The sequence below is a fragment of the Pseudopipra pipra genome, chromosome 6 (assembly GCF_036250125.1).
Source record: "Pseudopipra pipra isolate bDixPip1 chromosome 6, bDixPip1.hap1, whole genome shotgun sequence".
Taxonomy (NCBI): Eukaryota; Metazoa; Chordata; class Aves; order Passeriformes; family Pipridae; genus Pseudopipra; species Pseudopipra pipra.
In genome coordinates, this window is record NC_087554.1 from 63,459,139 (window position 1) to 63,477,498 (window position 18,360).

The 18,360-nt window shown below is 51.7% G+C and overlaps 1 protein-coding gene across 8 annotated transcripts in view; it reads left to right on the forward strand.

Annotated features, from left to right (window-relative positions):
- The window catches only part of NIN (ninein), a 63,758-nt gene that overhangs the window by 17,662 nt on the left and 27,736 nt on the right, over nt 1–18,360 (forward strand). For all 8 annotated transcript variants that reach the window (XM_064659639.1, XM_064659632.1, XM_064659633.1 and 5 more), the window contains 11 exons: nt 2,259–2,422; nt 7,258–7,297; nt 8,582–8,769; nt 9,822–9,968; nt 10,897–11,064; nt 12,854–12,990; nt 14,379–14,519; nt 14,670–14,844; nt 15,443–15,553; nt 16,338–16,427; nt 18,056–18,209. In XM_064659639.1, coding sequence (XP_064515709.1) covers nt 2,259–2,422; nt 7,258–7,297; nt 8,582–8,769; nt 9,822–9,968; nt 10,897–11,064; nt 12,854–12,990; nt 14,379–14,519; nt 14,670–14,844; nt 15,443–15,553; nt 16,338–16,427; nt 18,056–18,209 — 1,515 coding nt within the window. The remainder of the gene's footprint in view (nt 1–2,258; nt 2,423–7,257; nt 7,298–8,581; nt 8,770–9,821; nt 9,969–10,896; nt 11,065–12,853; nt 12,991–14,378; nt 14,520–14,669; nt 14,845–15,442; nt 15,554–16,337; nt 16,428–18,055; nt 18,210–18,360) is intronic.

Sequence of the window (18,360 nt, forward strand, 5' to 3'; positions counted from 1 at the left end):
CTAACAAAAACACCCTGACTCTGGAAACAGGATTTCAGGGAGCCTGAGCTGTGGGATTTCAGGATGCCTCAGCTGGGATCTCCTCAGGCACAGCCAGTTTTGAAAGTCAGAGCGAAGCAGGAACAAATGTTCTGCTCTCAAGCTGTGAAGGGTCACCTTTCCCTCCTGGGGATGTTCTCAGGCTTCACAGTTTTTTAATTACAAAGGGAAAACAAGCTCACCCAGGGTGCTCAGAGCAAACAGGAGAGAGAAATCAGCTGCCAGCTTCCAAATGCTTAAAACACAGAAGTGGGGAGACGCTCCCATTGTTCCCATTCCTGTGCTTGCAGGGAGCTCAGTGTGAAGGCACTTGTGTTTCACAGAATCATGGAATGGCTTGGGTTGGAAGGGACCTTGAAGTCCATCTTGTTCCAACCCCTTCCACGGACAGGGACACCTTCCAGTAGACCACATGCAGCTGGATTTCCAGCTGCAGCAGTGGTTAGACACACTGTCAATGTGGCAGGGTTGGAAACAGGATTCTTTGGGAAACCCAGAAGGAAATTTAGCTTTAGCTTCACTGTTGCTAAATTACAGCATCTTCCTCCCCCCTTGTCTCCCCCCCATCCTTCCAAAGACAGATGGGCATGGAGGTACATCCCTGTCTTAGGAATAAAAAATGATTCCTGAAGAAAAACAAAGCCCCCCAGCCCTCTTGTGAGGGAGGGAGAAAATAACAGGGTGAATGAGTCGCCACAAATATTAGCATTTCAGAGAGAGCTGCTGGATGGAGATTGTTCACCACCAGGCAGGCTTTAATAGGAGTGATAAGGTTTGCTTTTGTTCTGGGGCTCTTACTCAATCAGCCTGTCTCCTCGAGATTTTTCTATCGGCTCCCTCCATCTCCCAACTTTCATGTGCTGAGTCCCAGCTGCAGCAAATCTTGTTAAGATGGCCTTGTTCAAACACGGGCGCCGGGTTTGTTCCCTAGAGCTGCACCACGGCTGGATGGAGTGCAAGGCTTCAGGAATCAAAGCGCTCCTCGTCCTGTGTATTTTATAATTCATTGCATAGCTAAGTTGTGGAATATTTTTTTTTTTTTCCTCTCTAACAAGCTTGAAGCCTTTTCTTCCATATCTAAAGGAATATTATCCGAGGAGGCATTTGGGGTAGGGGGGTTTTAGAGACCCGCTGCTTCCCCGTGTATCCTTTGTCAGTGATGGACCCGCTTCCCTGAGCCTTATTAGTATTGCAGTCTTGCATTTATTTTATGTCAGAGCCCTCTGCAAATAAAATTTTCAAAAGCTGCTGCTCTTGCCACCGCAAGTGGCGGAAAATAAAAGATGATGGAGTCCTGGGGGGGTTTCGACAGTCAGGTTAGCAAACACTGAAACAAAGCGTGGCACAGAGCCTTCCCCTAATTGAATCCCTGGCTAATTTGGTCCTCTGTTTAATTTGCCCCCTGCTCCAGACGTCGGGTGATTTCTCACTGAAAATAGCCCAAAAACGTGCTTATTTATTTTTTTTTGTTTTGATCCCTGTCTGCGAGCGCTCCCGGATAATTCGGTCCCCGAAGGGCAGGAGCTTGCTGCGGGAAGCTGGAGCCGGGGAATGTTGGAGCCCCTGTAATTAGACGAGGACTCCAAGGGGTTATTTAGGTCCCGCAGTTGGCACTGGCTGCTCGGCACAGGCTGGGACCTGCCCCACTGTCTCTGGGATCGGCTGCCCCCGAGAGAGACGTTCGCCTCCGAACTTGCCCAATTTTTTTTTTTTTCCACTCGCCAGGTTGTCCTTACGCTTTTAATGGAGCTGAAATTTAAATCCGCAGAAAGCGGCGGCGGCGGCGGCCGCCCAGGTGTCTGAGGGATCTGGAGACTTGAGCTGCCTAAGTGCAACGCTGTCCCTAATTAAACCTGCCCGGCGCTGCTAATGGAGATTAGTGCAAGGAGGAGAGGCCTAATGGACTTTCTGTCCGAGCCTCTTGGCAAGGTTGAGGGAGTGTTTCCCCATCCTGTTAACTTGATCTGGGAATTGGGGAAGGGTGAGGAAGAGGAAGATTCCCCTTAGAGACAGCTTTTTTTTTTTTTTAGGAGGGAGCAGAACCATTCCAAACCCATCGGGCCCAACACCACGCTGAGGGCAGTGGTCCTGGGAATGTGCAGCCGTTGGTGCTTGCCCAGTGGGAATGGTGGTGGCAATTCTGACCAAACCAGCCCTGGGAGCTTGATCTGAGGAAAAAAAATCATGTTATCCGTGTGTGGTGTGCTTGAATTTCGCAGATTCCTCCCCGGAAGCACAGCCCAAGTACATCAAAGGTGGCAAACGCTACGGCCGGCGTTCCCTGCCGGAGTTCCAGGAGTCCGTGGAGGACTTTGCCGAGGTGACGGTCATCGAGCCTCTGAGCGAGGAGGCACATCCCACACACATCCCCTCCAGCGAGCAGGTGAGCAGGGAAGCGGGATGAGCGTTGGGAGTGGGCTTGTCACCCCCAGGCATCGCCGCTCCCCACATCCAAAGGGGGTTCGGGTGCCCTTGGAGCCTTCCCAGCAAAGGCATCGATCAGCCGTGCCAGGCAGCACCTCCCTTGCTCCAGCCCCAAATTCCCACCCGCGTGGCTGCCGTGGGAAGTCGGGAAGGAGCCAGGGGTGATGTGCTCCGGGTGCTGGTGGTGACGTGCTCCGTGTGCCGGCACCGCTGGCCTCGCCGCTCTCCTGGCTCCCGAGCGGGCCAGCAATTAGGGAAGGGCTGTCCCGCTGCCTCCGTGGCTAACGAAGTGTGGGCTGGGAGCACACGGAGCACGTCCGCATCCATTTGCTCAGCTGCCAAAATCCACCCGTGGCTCTGGAGGTCTCTGGCAGAGGGAATGGGGGAAAGGGGGTGGTGGGTGGCAGAGCTCCGCAGCCAGGAGCTCTCAGGGCTTAGACTTGCTCAAAAATCCAGATTTATTTTTTTTTTGTTATTCCTGGTTTTGTGACTGAAATTTGTGGCTCTCTTTGTGCCAGTGCTTTCAATCCCGAAACCTCTTGCTTCCCCAGACAGAAAAGCCAGAGGAGCCGAGTGGTTGGGATTGGTGTGTGTTAGAGTACGGCCACAGCGGCATTTCCCTGGAGCTGGGCTGCTTCCAGCCTGCCCTGGGTTGCCAAGTATTGTTGATTCAGGAGCACAGGGTGGGAGTTTTCCAGTGGGAAGAAGCACTGCTGCGTTCTCCCCTCCTCTATCTTGTGAGATGGGGGGTGCTCTGCAGCCACCAACCCTGCATGGGAAAGCAAGGGAGAAATTTCCAGGTTTTCGGTGTTGTTCCCATGCAGCTGAGCTTAAAATTTAAAAAAAAAAAAAAAAACCCTCAAAGAAAAGCTTTTCCATCAGACCCAGCTTCTTTTCCCTGCTCTTGGTGACCTTTGCTCACCGCCCGCAGGGATGCTCATCCATCTCCTGGTGCTGCCCACATGGGCTGCCCTGACCTTGGAATCGGTGTTAATCCGCCCACACCCCCTAGGGAAGCCATGCCCTTGATGGAAGAGGCTACTCTAATCTTACTCCTCGGTTTCAGCTGTCACGGAGGTGTAAAAGGGTAGTTTATTAACAAGGTCAGTTAATTAACCCAGCTGGTACTGTAACCAGGGGGTGGATCAGTCTCCTGCTGGGAACGCTTGTTGCACCTTTTGGGGTGATGGCATGGTTAATTCTCTTGCAAATTAAGCAAAAAAACTGTCTAAACTTGTAAAATCCTGACTCTATCAGCATTGCTATCTCACTTCTAAGGCAGATCCTCTTGGTATGCACGGAAACGAGTTGCTGGGAGGTGTTGAGGGGTCCTAGGGAAGTGTTGGAGACTCCTGGTGCGTTGACTCTCTGGGACTTGGCACAGCCACCAGCCTTTTCCCAGTTTTCTGCTGTTGTGTGTACAAACATCGCCGGCGTTCCGCAAGCCTGGCTCCGGCCCGGGCTGTCTGTGGCCTGAGAACTGGGACAGGGTGGCTTAATTGGCGCTTGCTCTCAAGCGGTGCCAATTAAAAGGGCTCAGGCTCTGTCTGAGAGGATTCCTTCCTTCCTTCCTTCCCTCCCTCCCCTCCTCGTGGCTGTAAACACGAGGGGAGAGGCTGGAGGGCTGGTCTGTGCGTGGGATCAGCTGCCCAGGGAGGCTCCGTGACCTCCACTCCTGGTGGTTTTTCAGGTGCTGTTGGATAAAGTAATGAGCAGCTGGGTCTGGGTTTGGTGTCGATCCCGCTGTGAGTGGGGCGTGGTGGTGGGATCCTGAGGGTCCCTCTGACCTCCAGGAGCTTGTCCCCATGGATGCTGGCCGTGCTGACTTCCAAACCTCACCGTAGAGCATCTGTCACCTCCCCTTCCCCAGCTGTTGGCTCTGCTCTGGGAAAGGTCCCTCCTACTTGCAGGTTCATAGAATCCCAAAGTGGTTTGGGTTGGAAGGGACCTTAAAGTCCATCTTATTCCACCTCCTGCTGTGGGCAGGGACACCTTCCACTGGATCAGGTTGCTCCAAGCCCTGTCCTGGCCTTCAGGTTGTAGAAACTGCTGTCCCATCCCAGCTCTGTCCTTTCCGTGCCTCCCGGAGCCACTCTCTCCCATTTTCTGTGTGTTTGCTTCTGGAAGAGTTGCTTCTAGCATGGCATGGCCTTGGAGCAAAACCTTCTGGGAGGCTCAGGTTGAAACTCCTTGCCTTTGGGTCCTTGATGTGTGGCTCCCAAAGTGGGATTGTCCTGTACAGCCAGGGTTTGTGGATAACACCTCGGGATAGCGCCTGCTTCCCGCAAAAGTGCATTACTGATGTGACTCTGGTGCTTTGGAGCTGGAGGGGCCTGGCAAAGTGGGGTGTGGAGATTTGACAGCTTTTTGGGATCTCTGCTCCAGCTGCTCAGCCCAGGGAGCTGATCTCTGGATCTGGGAAGAACGGGATTTGCCAGCTCTGGGGCTCTGGCTCACCTTGTGCCGTGCGAAGCGGAGTGGGCTCGGCGTGCGCTCCTGATCATCATTTTAATTAGCAATATATTCTGGGGGAGAACAAAGGTCTGTCTGGCTGGAGCAGATGGCAGGGGGGGAGAAGAGGTGGCTGCTGCCTTATTCTGGGGAGAGGCCACGGCGAGCAAACGGCACAGGCTGCAGATGCATTGAAAGCCGTGGCCATCTGCTCCTCGGCCCGGCCGAGCACGCGCCTCCCAAATAATAACGCATTCCTGGGATCCCGGCGGCTGCTGGGTGTGACCCGTGGCCAGCTGTAGCACTGCTGGGGCCGGGGGAACAATGCCGGGCCTGACATCGGGATGTTCCGTCCCCCCCACGCCCGGCCCGGCCCCTCTTTGTGCTCCCGCCGGCGGTGGCCGACCCCGAGCCCCCGTCACACAAAGGGACCCCCGAGCCCTCCCTGGCACGGGCAGGGAGGTCACACGAGCGCCCCGGGGTCGCTGTCGGGGGGGGGTTGCCAGCCTGCAGGCCCCCCCCTTCTGTGTTGCAGCCTCGTCGGGTTGTTGGTGTTTATGGGGTTGTTGTGTGTTGTGGGTTCGTAGAATCCCAGAATGGTTTGGGTTGGAAGGGATCTTAAAGATCATCTCGTTCCCAACCCCGTGATGTGGGCGGGGACACCTTCCACTAGCCCAGGTTGCTCCAAGCCCCTTCCAACCCAAACCATTCTGGGATTCTACGAACCCACAACACACAACAACCCCATAAACACCAACAACCCGACGAGGCTGCAACACAGTGAGGTTTATGTCCATAAACGCTTCCAGGGGTGGAAGTGCCACAGCTTCTCTGGTTTGGGGTTCTTGGTTTTGAGGCGTCCTTGAAGTGAAAGGGTCTGGTGCTATGAAATATATATATATATAAATATGTTGCTTGTGCAGAAAGATTTGGACACAGTGGATCTGCCTTCTGAGCATCACTACCAGATTCCCCTCAGTTTCCCCCCCCCCCACAAGGACGAGTTGCTGCAGGGTGGCACTCAGAGACCCTCTCTCCACACAGTGTTGGCTGTTGCACATGTACAGGCACTCAAGGGCTGGGATGGTGTCAGCTCGTGCAGGTTTTAGGCTGTTTTCTGTCTTTGCAGATGGTAATTACATAAAATTGTGGAATGGCTTGGGTTAGAAGGGACCTTAAAGATCATCCATTTCCACCCCCCTGCCATGGACGGGGACAACTTCCACTATCCCAGGTTGCTCCAAACCCCGTCCAACCTGGCCTGGAACACTTCCAGGGGTGGGATTTGACGGTACCTGCTGCCTCAGCTCCTGCTTTTTGTCTCTGGTGGGACGTTGTGATGCTGTGGCAGCGAACGGCCCTTGCCTGGTCCGGCAGCTGAAACGGGAACAAGCAGTAGAGCTAAAAAAAGTCCAGTGACCTAATCCAGTTTCCATGGTAACGTTGTAGATTAATGGCTTTTAGCTGTAATCTGAATGAGACGTATTGAACTTTTTCTGTGATGATTTAGAGCCTCTTTATGTCCTGGGTGACTTTGCCTCCAAATCCATCAGTCACGTGCAGGCAGAAGTATCCACTTGTTGTAGCGGTGGAGAAGCAACATCTGCCGAGGCCGCTGCTAAACCAGGAGTTGGTGTGGCGTGGGAGTAAATACCCTTGGCTGGTACAAGGGTGGTAGGGATGAGACAACGTGTAGTACATGAGGGAATCAGCTTAAATCCTGTACTTCTGCCCTGCTCCCGGTGCTGCCTGAGCTGATGGGGTGTTTACAGAGGGAATGAGGGTGTTTCCAGAGGGCTTAAGACCACCAAAGAGTGGTTTTTTGGTTTTTTCCTCGAGCTTGTTGACAGCATGGGTCTGTCTTCTGACACAGAGCTGCAGTTAGTGGAGGAGTTTTGGAATGGGCTTGGCTAAATGTGGGCCAAAATAGGGAAAAACAGAGTGCTGGAAGGAGAGGATAACCCAGCTACAAGCTCTATGATCTTTCCTGCATCCCATCACCTCGACTATCAACACCTCTAAGACGAGCAGCACGATTTTCTTGGAGGGCGAACCCCTCCCTCTCTCCCATCACCCTGCCAGGCTCTGATCTGTCACCTCTCCTGGGTCATTTTGCGGGGCTTTGGGTGTCTCTTGCTGCAGCCGCAGTTTCTCCCCACCGGAGAACGAGGCAGGATCAAAGAGCCGTGGATTGCCAGCCCAGCCCGCAGGGAGCTGGGAGATGAAAGCCCGGCGGCGTTGCTGGAGCCCTGCAGCTCCTTCAGTGCTGATCTCTGAGTCTCTTTTCCTAGGGGTGATGTCTTGCAATAGTAATAACTCAGGAACCTTTTGTTTTCTCCCCAGCGCTGGAAGACGCGAGACAGCGAGGAGTACGAGGCCGAGGGTAAGAGCAAAGAGCAGCACTTGGATGTGCCTTGTTCTCCTGACAGCTTTGAAGATGAATCAGGGGAGCACATGGAGAGGGTCTCAGGCCAGCTGGGTGCATGGAGCATCCCAGCCTGGCTGGTGCAGAGCTCAGGGAGGTGCACCTGGGGGTGAAAGCTAAAGCAGGGGCCCTCAGAGGGCACGACCTGTGCCTTCGCCTCTCTGCCGCCTTCGTCCTGGTGTCCCTGAGCTCAGCACCCCTGTCCTGGTCCCCACTCCTGCCCTGGGGGGTGCTGGCTGTAATGGAGCTCGGCAGGCACTAGATGTCAGCAGGAACCAGTTGTTAAAGGTTCCCTGGTTGTCATAGAGTCATGAAATCGTATAGTTTGGTTTGGGAGGGATCTTAAAGATGTCCAGTTCCACTCCCTGCTGTGGTCAGGGACACCTTCCACTAGACCAGGTTGCTCCAATCCCCGTCCAGCCTGGCCTTGAACAACTTCCAGGGAAGAGCTACCACCTCTCTGTGCCAGTGTTTTACCATCCTCATTGTAAAAACCTTCTTCCTTTTAATTGCTTCGACACCTCTTCTGCATTTCAGCTACTCTCTAACTCCTACCCTATGCAAAGGGACCATGTTTTTTATTCCTGAAGTTGCTTTTCCAGCCCCAGGATGGAGCCTTGCAGCTCCCTTGATCCCCTAACTGCCCAGGGGAGGAGGGGTCCCTTCTCCATCTTTGCCTGGATAGAGAGCTGCCCTTCCCCTGGCTGGCAGCCCACGTTGGCCATTGGACTCAGCCACATTCCCAAAGATCCTCCTGGCCACCATCCTGGCTCTAGGTCACCCTGAACCTGGTCAGACACTGGCACAGCTGCCCAGGGCAGTGGTGGAGTCCCCATCCCTGGGGGGAATTAAAATGTGTGGACGTGTCACTTGGGGACATGGGTTAGTGGTGGCCTTGGCAGTGCTGGGGGAACAGTTGAACTTGGTGATCTGAGAGATCTTTTCCAACCTCAACAATTCCATGATTCTACGGACATGAGGCTCCCTCCCCTGTGGTGGCACATGTGAGCTGAATGCTGAGCAGAACCTTCTGGTGGACTCAGATACTGCTGGGATCAATATCCATACCCCAGAATGCCAGGTGTGCTCTGAGCAGGATGAGCTCAGGCAAATGATCCCATGGGATCGGATGAGCCAGAAAGGAGCTCTGCCCACCACAGCAGCAGGTCCCCTGTGATGTGCAGACCCCCCCAGGTCTTCTGGTGGCCGCCTCAAAAAGCAGAGCAATTTTCCCATTTCCAGGACAGCTGCGCTTCTGGAACCCGGACGACCTGAACGCCTCCCCTGGCACCTCCCCCAGCCCAGACTGGATAGAGGAGAAGCTGCAGGAGGTCTGTGAGCACCTGGGGATCACCAGGGATGGCCACCTGAACAGGAAGAAGCTGGTTTCCATCTGTGAGCAGTACGGGTTGCACACGGTGGCTGGGGAGGTGAGAAACCACATACAGACCTTCACAGCACTGCCTGTGGCCTGGGATTTAGTGTGGCTCCCCCAGATCTGCCCTGGTGAACAGGTTTCTACTTAGAAAGGAGTTTCCATCTCTAGCCCCTGATTTTTCCAGCAATATTTTTGGTGTCATACCATCAGATGTGGGTGGCTGCTCTGGGAGGAGGCAGCTGCCAGCCTTACACCGTCGCGTGCGTGTCTTCTCATGCAATTGCAGAGGAAACTGGAATTTAAAAACATTTCCTGGATTCCAAGCATGTCTCCTTAATCCCAGGAATCTTCTAGCTAGACAGTAAATATGGGTTAAATATTCATAGGTGGTTGCTTTTGACTTTGTGGAGGCCTCTGGGCTGTTTCTGTCCTGCTGCAAGAGTCCACGAGAAAATGAATTCTTCAGCAAAGAAAGTCTCTTGTCAACTTGGGATTTTGTTTTATTAGAAAAGTCAGACTTTTTGCATCTTAAAACAACATGGCTTGTAATAATTCCCTCCATAAAACATGAGTCTGGGCAGGTATTCCTTTGCAGTGTCTGCAATGAAATGTTTTCAGGGTATTAAGGCAGAAAATGGAAAAGATAAACTGTGGGCAAAGAAATAGTGAGGGACTAATCTGAACATCTCTGATCCTGCTCTTCAGAAAGCAGCACGCCCTGAAGCATAAAACAAATCTATTATAACCTTGCAGTGTCTTACTGTGGTTTTTTTTTTCTGGTCACTTCAAGCTGCTGAGGGTTTGGCATCTCTCAGTGCGTTGTGCTGAATTCCTGAGGTCACCCTGTCGAGGGAGCAGAGTGAAATGAGGCTTTTTTTCATGCTGCCTCATTAAATAGAGGCTCCAAGATGGTCATCGAGCTTTTTTCGTGGTGTCTGTGTCTGCAGTTTTCCATGTGGAGGTTGCTGTACCAGCATTAGGCTGATGTGGTACCTGAGAACTCCTGCTTTGCTCTTTTTAGAGCCTTGGGAATAGGATGTTTCCTCTGTGCCAGGTTGTCACTGTGGTGGTTTGGTGATAGATGTGATTTCTGTCTCCTTGCAGGTGCTCGAAGAGGTGCTCCACAACCTGGAGCAAGATGGGACCATGAGTGTAGAGGATTTCTTTTATGGCCTGATTAAAAATGGGAAGTCACTGACACCCTCAGCGTCTACTCCGTACCGACAGCTGAAACGGCACCTCTCCATGCAGGTGAGAAACTGAGGTGGATCCTGGGGGGAAAGGAGGGGGAGAAGCCCTGAGCAAATCCCACTTAGCCTGTCTCCTCCTCTTGCTCACCATCTGTCCCTGGAGGGGCAGCTGTGAGGGTCCCCCTGCCCCGTGGAGGCAGGAGGTGGTGACAGGGAGCTGCTCCAAAAGCAGATTTCAAGTTCTCTCTCTCTCAGAAAAAATCCTCTTTGGGAGGACTGGGGGGAGATGAAACAGAAAACACCCTCATGTTAAAGGGGAGGTGGCTCTGGCAACCTGTGAAGTGCAGTAAGTAAATGGTGTAGAGTTATAGAATCCTAGAATGGTTTGGGTTGCAAGGGACCTTAAAAACCATCTTGTTCCACCCCCCTGCCGTGGACAGGGACACCTTCCACTAGCCCGGGTTGCTCCAAGCCCCATCCAACCTGGCCTTGGACACTTCCAGGGATGGAGCATCCAGTATAAATTGGGTGCAGTGGGAAGTGGATTAGGCTGGGGGCTGTGGACATGCAGGTCCCATGTCTCTTCTCCAATTATTACTTATTTTCGGAGAGAGAGTTTGAAATCTACTCCCTGTCTTTGCCTGGAAGCCGAGGGCTGTACCCAAAGCACCTCTGCACGTGCTCCCTGCAGCCTTTTTAGGGGAGGTGACACTCAAAGCTGAAAATGAGCAGTGGAAAAACACTTCTGGAGCAGTGGGGACAGCTCTGAAACTGCCCCTCCTCAGGTTTAGTTTGAATGCCCAGTGCCCGGTTGCGCCGCGGCGCCGTGAGGTCAGCGGGAGTGCTCCCACTGGGCAGTGAGGAGCAGCAGGCCTTAATCCTTAATCTCTGGAGCAGGGAAATTACATTTGTAAGCCTCTGTGGGGCACGGGGTGGCCAGATGCCTGGCGCTGCCCGTGCCCTGTCACACCCTCACCCTCTCCCGGCAGTCCTTCGACGAGAGCGGGCGGCGCACGACCACCCCCTCGGCCATGCCCAGCACCATCGGCTTCTCCCTCTTCTCCAGCCTGGATGACGGGATGGGGTACGGCTGCGTGGAGGGTGTCCTCGACTGCTGGCACCAGGAGGGCATAGAGAACAGCCAGGAGATCCTGAAGGTAACCACCCTTGGATCCTGAAGCTCCATCCCACCCCTTGGATGTGGGTTTTGTTTTTTTTCCCCCCAGTGTTGGATGCTGGATTGTAACTGAGTTATTTTTTTCCCCCTTCTAAAATCCCTGGGTTTTTTCCCTTTTAAAACTTCCCAGAGGAGCTGCCCCATTCCTGGAAGTGTTCAAGGCCAGGTTGGATGGGACTTGGAGCAACCTGGGATAGTGGAAGATGTCCCTGCCCATGGCAGGGGTTGGAAGGGAATGATTATTAAGGCTCCTTCCGACCCAAACCATTCTATGATCCTATAAAAATTCCCAGTGCTAGTGATGAAAGTTCTGCAAAATTTCCAATAATTTCCTTTATGGTGCATCCCACAGAGATGGAAGCTAATGATAAAAGTACAATGTGATTTCCAACTTAGCTCAAAGGGGTCACCTATATTTGTTAGAAAGCAATTTAATTCCTTCCCCTCCCTGAATAGCTGCACCTCTCAGCACTGGAGTGACCTGAATTATTGCTGGTGCTGAGGTGGAGGACAGCACTTGAAACCCTGCCCAGTCCTTAGTGTTCTGTCAGGGGGAGTAAAAGGGTGATGGGGGTGCAAATCAGATGCCTGAATAAACCCCATCCCCATCCACCTCACTAGAAGCTGTGGATGGGAGAGGGTAATTTCATGTGGTGGTCTCTGTTTTGAGACCCTCGCTGGGTTCCCAGCAGTGCTGACTCTGTGATTCCCTTGACTTTGCATATCCATGTGGATATTGAACACCCAGGTTGTAATAACCTCTGATTCCCTTGACTTTGCATATCCATGTGGATATTGAACACCCAGGTTGTAATAACCTCTGTCATTGCTCAGGCTTTAAAACCCACTTGTAGCCTGGGCTTGCACAGGGCAGTTTGAGAACGTGGGACCATCTTCACGAGACCTGTGTGTCCACCTTTACCTTTTCTTCTGGTGTTGCTTTCCACTGGCAACTTCCCTTGTTCCTGGTGCCACTGGGGTGGTTTCTCCAGTGTCTGCAGTGTTGCAGCCCCACCACGAGTACTTTGCTCTGTGCTCCTGCAGAGTTAGATTGAATTAGGAAATCATTTAAGTTGGAAAACACTTCTAGGATCGAATCCAACCATCAACTTCGCCACTAAAATGTGTCCTCAAGTGCCACGTCCATATGAGTTTTGAATACAAAAGGAAAGACCTTTATTCAAGGCCAAGTTGGACAGGGCTTGGAGCAAACTGGTCCAGTGGAAGGTGTCCCTGCCCATGGCAGAGAGGTTGAAATGAGACCATCTTTAAGGTGGTCCCTTCCAACCAAACCGTTCTGGGATTCTATAAAATTCCAAGCAGTTGCTGATAACTTGCTTTCTAAGAGGCGAGATCCTTGCCATCAAATCCTTCCTGGTTTTGTGTTGCCTCTGTTGCAAGGGCTGGTTCTGTTTAACATCAACATCTCCAACCACTTTGTTGCAGCAGTTGCTGTTTAGGAAGGCCGCTGTCATTAGATCCTCTAGAGAATTAGTGCATTTCATCAGGCCTGGGCTTAATTTCCTGTTGGCCTTGCAGCTCAGCCGGGACACTTCCCCATCTCCACAGCTGGCAGCAGCTCTGGAACGCGGGGAGGTGGCAGAGATGTCTGGTTTATTGCCCCGGAGGCGTTTGTGACAGATTAATTAGCGAGCAAAGATCTCTTCTGAGCCTCCTCGTTTCATCCTGTCACTTCACGTCCACACGTCTCCAGGCTCCCGCGGGGCAGGGGGAGCTCGTTCCGCTCTAACGACGCGTTGTTTCTGCAGGCTTTGGACTTCAGCTTGGATGGGAAGGTGAACTTGACGGAGCTGACGCTGGCCCTAGAGAATGAGCTCCTAATAACCAAGAATGGGGTCCACCAGGCAGCCCTGGCGAGCTTCAAAACGGAGATCAGGCACCTCGTGTGAGTCGCCGGGATGGCTGGATGTGCTGCTCCGTCGGGCCAAGCAGGAGCTGAAGGGGCAGCTGAGGAATGTGATGTGGACGTGGCACTGGAAGGCTCAGTTCTCTCTTAGATTCCTCCCAAACTTCCAGCTGTCTCTTCTTTTTTTTTTTTTTTTGGAACACTCACCCCAAGGATTGCAGAAAAATATAGTGGAAAAATAAAAAAATGAAAGCAGGATGGTGTTCCCAGTCTGGGAACAGTCTGGAAGTGGTCACTGCTATTCCCAGTGGTCATGAATGGCCAAGGGATGCACAGCTTAGGACGGAGGCTGGTGCAGTTTGTTATCAGTACCTTTAATCCAAACTGATTTCTTGCATCCCAGAGCTTTTGCCACGTGATAGACGTGAGGGGAAGGTACAAAGTCACCGTGCAACCCCCCTTTTTTCATTTGAAAGTCAACTCAGTTTGGCTTTGCACTGGACCTGCCGTGCAGGTTTCTCTGTTCAGAGACTGTGGGAGATGGGAAACATTTCCCTGTGTGTCTATTTATTAATTTATAACTTATATATATGTATTACTGAAGCTCAAATTTTCCCACACACCAATTGATCCTCTTGTCCACCCCACTTTGGAGACCCTGGCTTTAAGCACTGCACCCTCAGTTTTGTGTGGATTCACTCCTGTTGTGATTGCTGCATCCATCTGCCACGTACCCGGGCTCCAGTTGTTTGTGGTGTTTTGTTTGTACTGTAAATCTTTGAATAGTTTAGATATTCAGGGTATTCATACTCATATATGATAGGCTGGAAGAGCTGGGGGTGTTCACCCTGGAGAAGAGAAGGCTCTTCCCTGGAGGAGACCTTTGAACCCCTTCCAGTACCTAAAGGAGCTCCAAGAGAGCTGGAGAGGGACTTTGGACAAGGACTTGGAGGGACAGGACAAGAGGGAACAGCTTCCCACTGACATAGGGCAGGATTAGATTGGTTTTTGGGAAGGAATTCTTCCCTGTGAGAGTGGTGAGGCCCTGGCAGATTGCCAGGTTGCCCAGAGAAGCTGTGGCTGCCCTATCCCTGGAAGTGTCCAAGGCCAGGTTGGACGGGGCTTGGAGCAACCTGGGATAGTGGAAGGTGTCCCTGCCCACGGCAGGGGGTGAATCTGGATGATCTTTAAGATTCTTTCCAACCCAAATGAGTCCAGGATTTGATGAATTTGGGAAGCTTGAGGTCTCAGGACCTATGGGGATATTAAGACACGTCTGGAGCTGTGGGTGCAAGTTCAAATCTAGTGACTAAATGCGGTTGATAAGACCCTTGGGGAGCTTTCCGAGCTGTTCTCCTCCCCCCCAAAAAACCCTTTGAGGGAGCAGGAAGGGGTGACCTAACCCAGGATGGCTCTGCTTCCCCTAGGGAGAGGTTTGACCAAGTGGCCAGAGAGAAGGAGAAGCTGCGGTCGGACCTGGAGAAGGCCGAGAAGCTGAAATCCCTGATGGCCTCCGAAGTGGACGATCACCACGCCGCGATCGAGCGCCGGAACGAGTACAACCTCAGGTGTGGTGTCCAAAATCAGCCCCCCCTCCTCCTTGGCACCGCTGCCACAGCATCACGGGGACTTTGTGACACTGGGAGTGCCTTCACTCCCAGCATTGCTTGCCACCTTCTGCTTTTAACAAGCTCTTCTCGCCTCCGATGCCTCCGTAGGAAGCTGGACGAGGAGTACAAGGAGCGAATCGCGGCTCTGAAGAACGAGTTCCGGAGAGAGAGGGAGCAAATCCTGCAGCAGGCGAACAAACAGAGGCTGGAGCTGGAGCAGGAGATTGAAAAGCTGAAAACAGATGAGAATTACATCCGGGACCGCCTGGCCCTGTCCCTGAAGGTAACAGGGACCCGAGAGCCGGGGTTTCCCCCGAAAGGGAGGGATGTGCTGAGCGGGGAGCGATGCTTGTGGAGAGGGTGTGTTATGGTGTGTGTGGAGCTGACCAAAAATAGTTTAAGCAGCCAGATAGATGTGTATCCATGAGAATCAGTTTTTGGGTCACCTCCATGGGCTGTTCCTTGGATTGCTAAGGCTCCAGTTCATATCTCTGCTGCCATCAAGTGCAGAGCGTGTGTGTGCACAGCTGCCTTGCTGCATCTTTTTCTGTCCAGCCGGGAGATAAAACATCTTGACAATGCTTAAAATATTGCTTTAAAAATAAATAAAAAAACCCCAGACATCTAAAGCAAACCCCAAACATCTCGCTGTTATGCCTTTTGATGCTTTATCACAAGTCCAGCATTCACACTTGGCTGTGACAGGAGTGGGTTGTGTGGATTCATAATTCCTGTCTTTGGCTGAAGCTTGGAACAGTGTCATGCTCCAACTTGAGTGGGAGTAACTCTTTTTTTTTTTTTTTCAAATGAGTTAACACAAGCTTATATTTCCCTCCTCCAAATGCTGAGGGTGTTGTGGGGGGGGTTTTTGTTTGGTCCAGGAAAACAGCCGCCTGGAGAGCGAGCTGCTGGAAACGGGAGAGAAACTGGCCGAGTGTGAAAGTCTGGCAAGCAAACTGCAGAGGAACTTGGAAAACGTCCTGGCTGAGAAGGTAAACCCTCCTTTTCCCGGTGGGATTCCAGAATTAAATCCCTTTTTAAGTTTCTACGCTCGAGCTGCCAGTTTAACTGACAGCCAGAGGCTCCTGGAGTCCTTATCCAGGTGGGACCAAGGAGACATGGATTGCTTTCCAGCTAAGGGAATTAAAGATGCTCCACCTTAGCTGTAGTTTTACTCTAATTAAAGCAGGAAGCCTTAGAATGAAGGAATCATCCTGCAGATCTGCGGGGATTTTTTTTTTCCTCCTCAAAAAATTTTGGATAAACCCAACATGCAGGTCCTTTCCAGGGAAGTGGATCCATGAGGAGTTAGGTGTTATATGGCATCTCTGCTGAAATAATGTGAAAATCAAAGTGAATACCTGATCCTGGCTATGCTGCTTTAAACTCATCAGAATATCAGCTTCTCCAAAGGCATTTGAGTTTGTGCATCCATAGACAAATGTTCATGTGCTGGGATTCCCACCCAGTATCTGTTTTCCAGACTTCTCGAAAGTTTGGGACTATTTATTGTACAGAGATGTGCATGTGCTAAACTAGAAAACTGAAATCAGAGGGAGCACGAGAACTGTGGTGGCAGACAGTGTTTTGAGGGAGGTTGCTCATTGTTTCCCACTAGCAGGGAAGTAGAGTTTCTTTATTTAAAATGAAAAATAGAAGGTGGGGAGGAGGCATAGGCTGCAGGACTGCTGGAATGGGCTGCAGGAATGGCATCCATGGTGTGCTGAACTGGGCTGTTTGGTGGGTGAGTAACTGGATCCCATTCATGTGTTTCAGTTTGGTGACCTGGATCCCAACAGTGCAGAGTTTTTCCTGCAGGAGGAGAGACTGGCCCAGATCAAGAGCGAGTACGAGCAGCAGTGCAGAGTAAGTGGAGCCCAAAGCTGAGACCTGACACCCTTCTTCACCAAGACCATCATAGAATCATTTAGGTTGGAAAAGCCCAAGTGTACCCCCAGCACTGCCAAGGCCACCACTAACCTTGGTGGTGTCCCCAAGTGCCACATCCTTAATGCAAACAGCAGCACAGAGGGGCTTGGAAAGCTCTTCCCACAGAGGCAACTGGCTGAGCTGAAGAGGATGAGGTGCCCCAAGGGTGAAGCCCCAGGAATTCAGAGTTGCAGGAACTTGCAGCAGAAATCAGATATATCCACACCTTGCTGGTTTCCAAACCACTGGTGTTTTATTAAAATAAAACTGAGAATGGAAAGTTTGTTTTCTCCTCCCCAAATCTTGTATGGCTGAAAGACTTCTTCGAGGTGAGCCTGCAGGTTATCTGTTTACATACCTGCCTTCTGATGCCTGCAGTGGTACCAGCTCATCTGTTGCCCAGAGAAGCTGTGGCTGCCCCTGGATCCCTGGAAGTGTCCAAGGCCAGGCTGGAGGGGGCTTGGAGCAACCTGGGATGGTGGAAGGTGTCCCTGCCCATGGCAGGGGATGGAACGAGGTGGGCTTACAGGTCCCTTCCAAACCCAACCCAGTCTTGGATTTTATGGTTCTATGATCTGTTCTGCACGATCCTTTTCATTTAAGAAAGGGCTGCCTTTGCCCAAGGCTGTCTGATCAGAAACAGCTCTCTTGGGAAGTTGCAGTTTACAAGCAAAAACTGTCTGGGAATAGGTGTTGGATTGACAGTTCTTGATTCGCAGCCGATTGTTCTGTTTTTGAGTAAGGCTGATATAAATCACTACCCAGGGTTCGCTTTCTGAGCCTTTTCAGATCTGCAGAATTCTGTGTTTACACATTCAGGGAGTTATTTCCCTCAATAACTGCTGTTCCTGGAGCGGAGTGCACGGCATTTGGCACAAACACTCGGGATATTCTTCTGGCAGAGGAGCAGAAGTACCAGATGGTAAATGCAGCAATGAGGGGATCTCGTTCCTGATTTGATCTTTTGCTTCTGATTTGATTCTTTTATTTTTTCAAGTAGATGGCGTTTGAGGAGGTGTTTTTTGGCTGTTTGTAAAGGTTCCTGCTGTTTAATAAAAGGTCACGGGAAGAAGGAATCAAGTGAAAGGTGCCTGGAGCACGATGTGAGAATTTTGAGAAGCACCTTTGAGAATTTTGCATCATAGAATCATCATAGAATCCCAGAGTGGTTTGGGTTGGAAGGGACCTTAAAGTCCATCCCATTCCACCCCCTGCCACGGGCAGGGACACCTCCCACTATCCCAGGTTGCTCCAAGCCCTACCCAACCTGGCCTCAAACACTTCCAGGGATGGGGCAGCCACAGCTTCTCTGGGCAACCTGTGCCAGGGCCTCTCCACCCTCCCAGCTGGGAATTCCTTTCCAATATCCCATCTAACCCTTCCCTCTGGCAGTTTGAAGCCATTCCCCCTTGTTGTTTTGCTGATAGGAGGGATGACTGTGGCACGATGGATTACTGACAAGTCTTTCCCTACTGTAATTCCCACCTAAGTGTCTCATGGTTGATGGGTTGGATGCTCAGCTGCTTTGGTTCCTTTCACTCAGATCTCCCTTTCCTCCCTCTCAGGAGCTGCAGGACCAGATCGATGAGCTGCACTCGGAGCTGCAGGAGTACCGTGCCCAGGGCAAAGTGCTCAGGCCTTCCCTGAAAAATTCCCTCTCGGAAGAGTTTGATATCGATGTGAAGAGTCACGGCAACAGCGGGATCGAGCCTGACCAAGGTAAAGAACATCTCCACCAGGACCAGGATCTGTGTTGTAGGGGTTGATGATAACATCTGGGAGGTAGTTCCATAAAAAAACTTCCCAGTGAGACTTGATCACCACCTCTGTTTTGACATGTAATGTTAATTTGGAATATGGCTGCTGGATT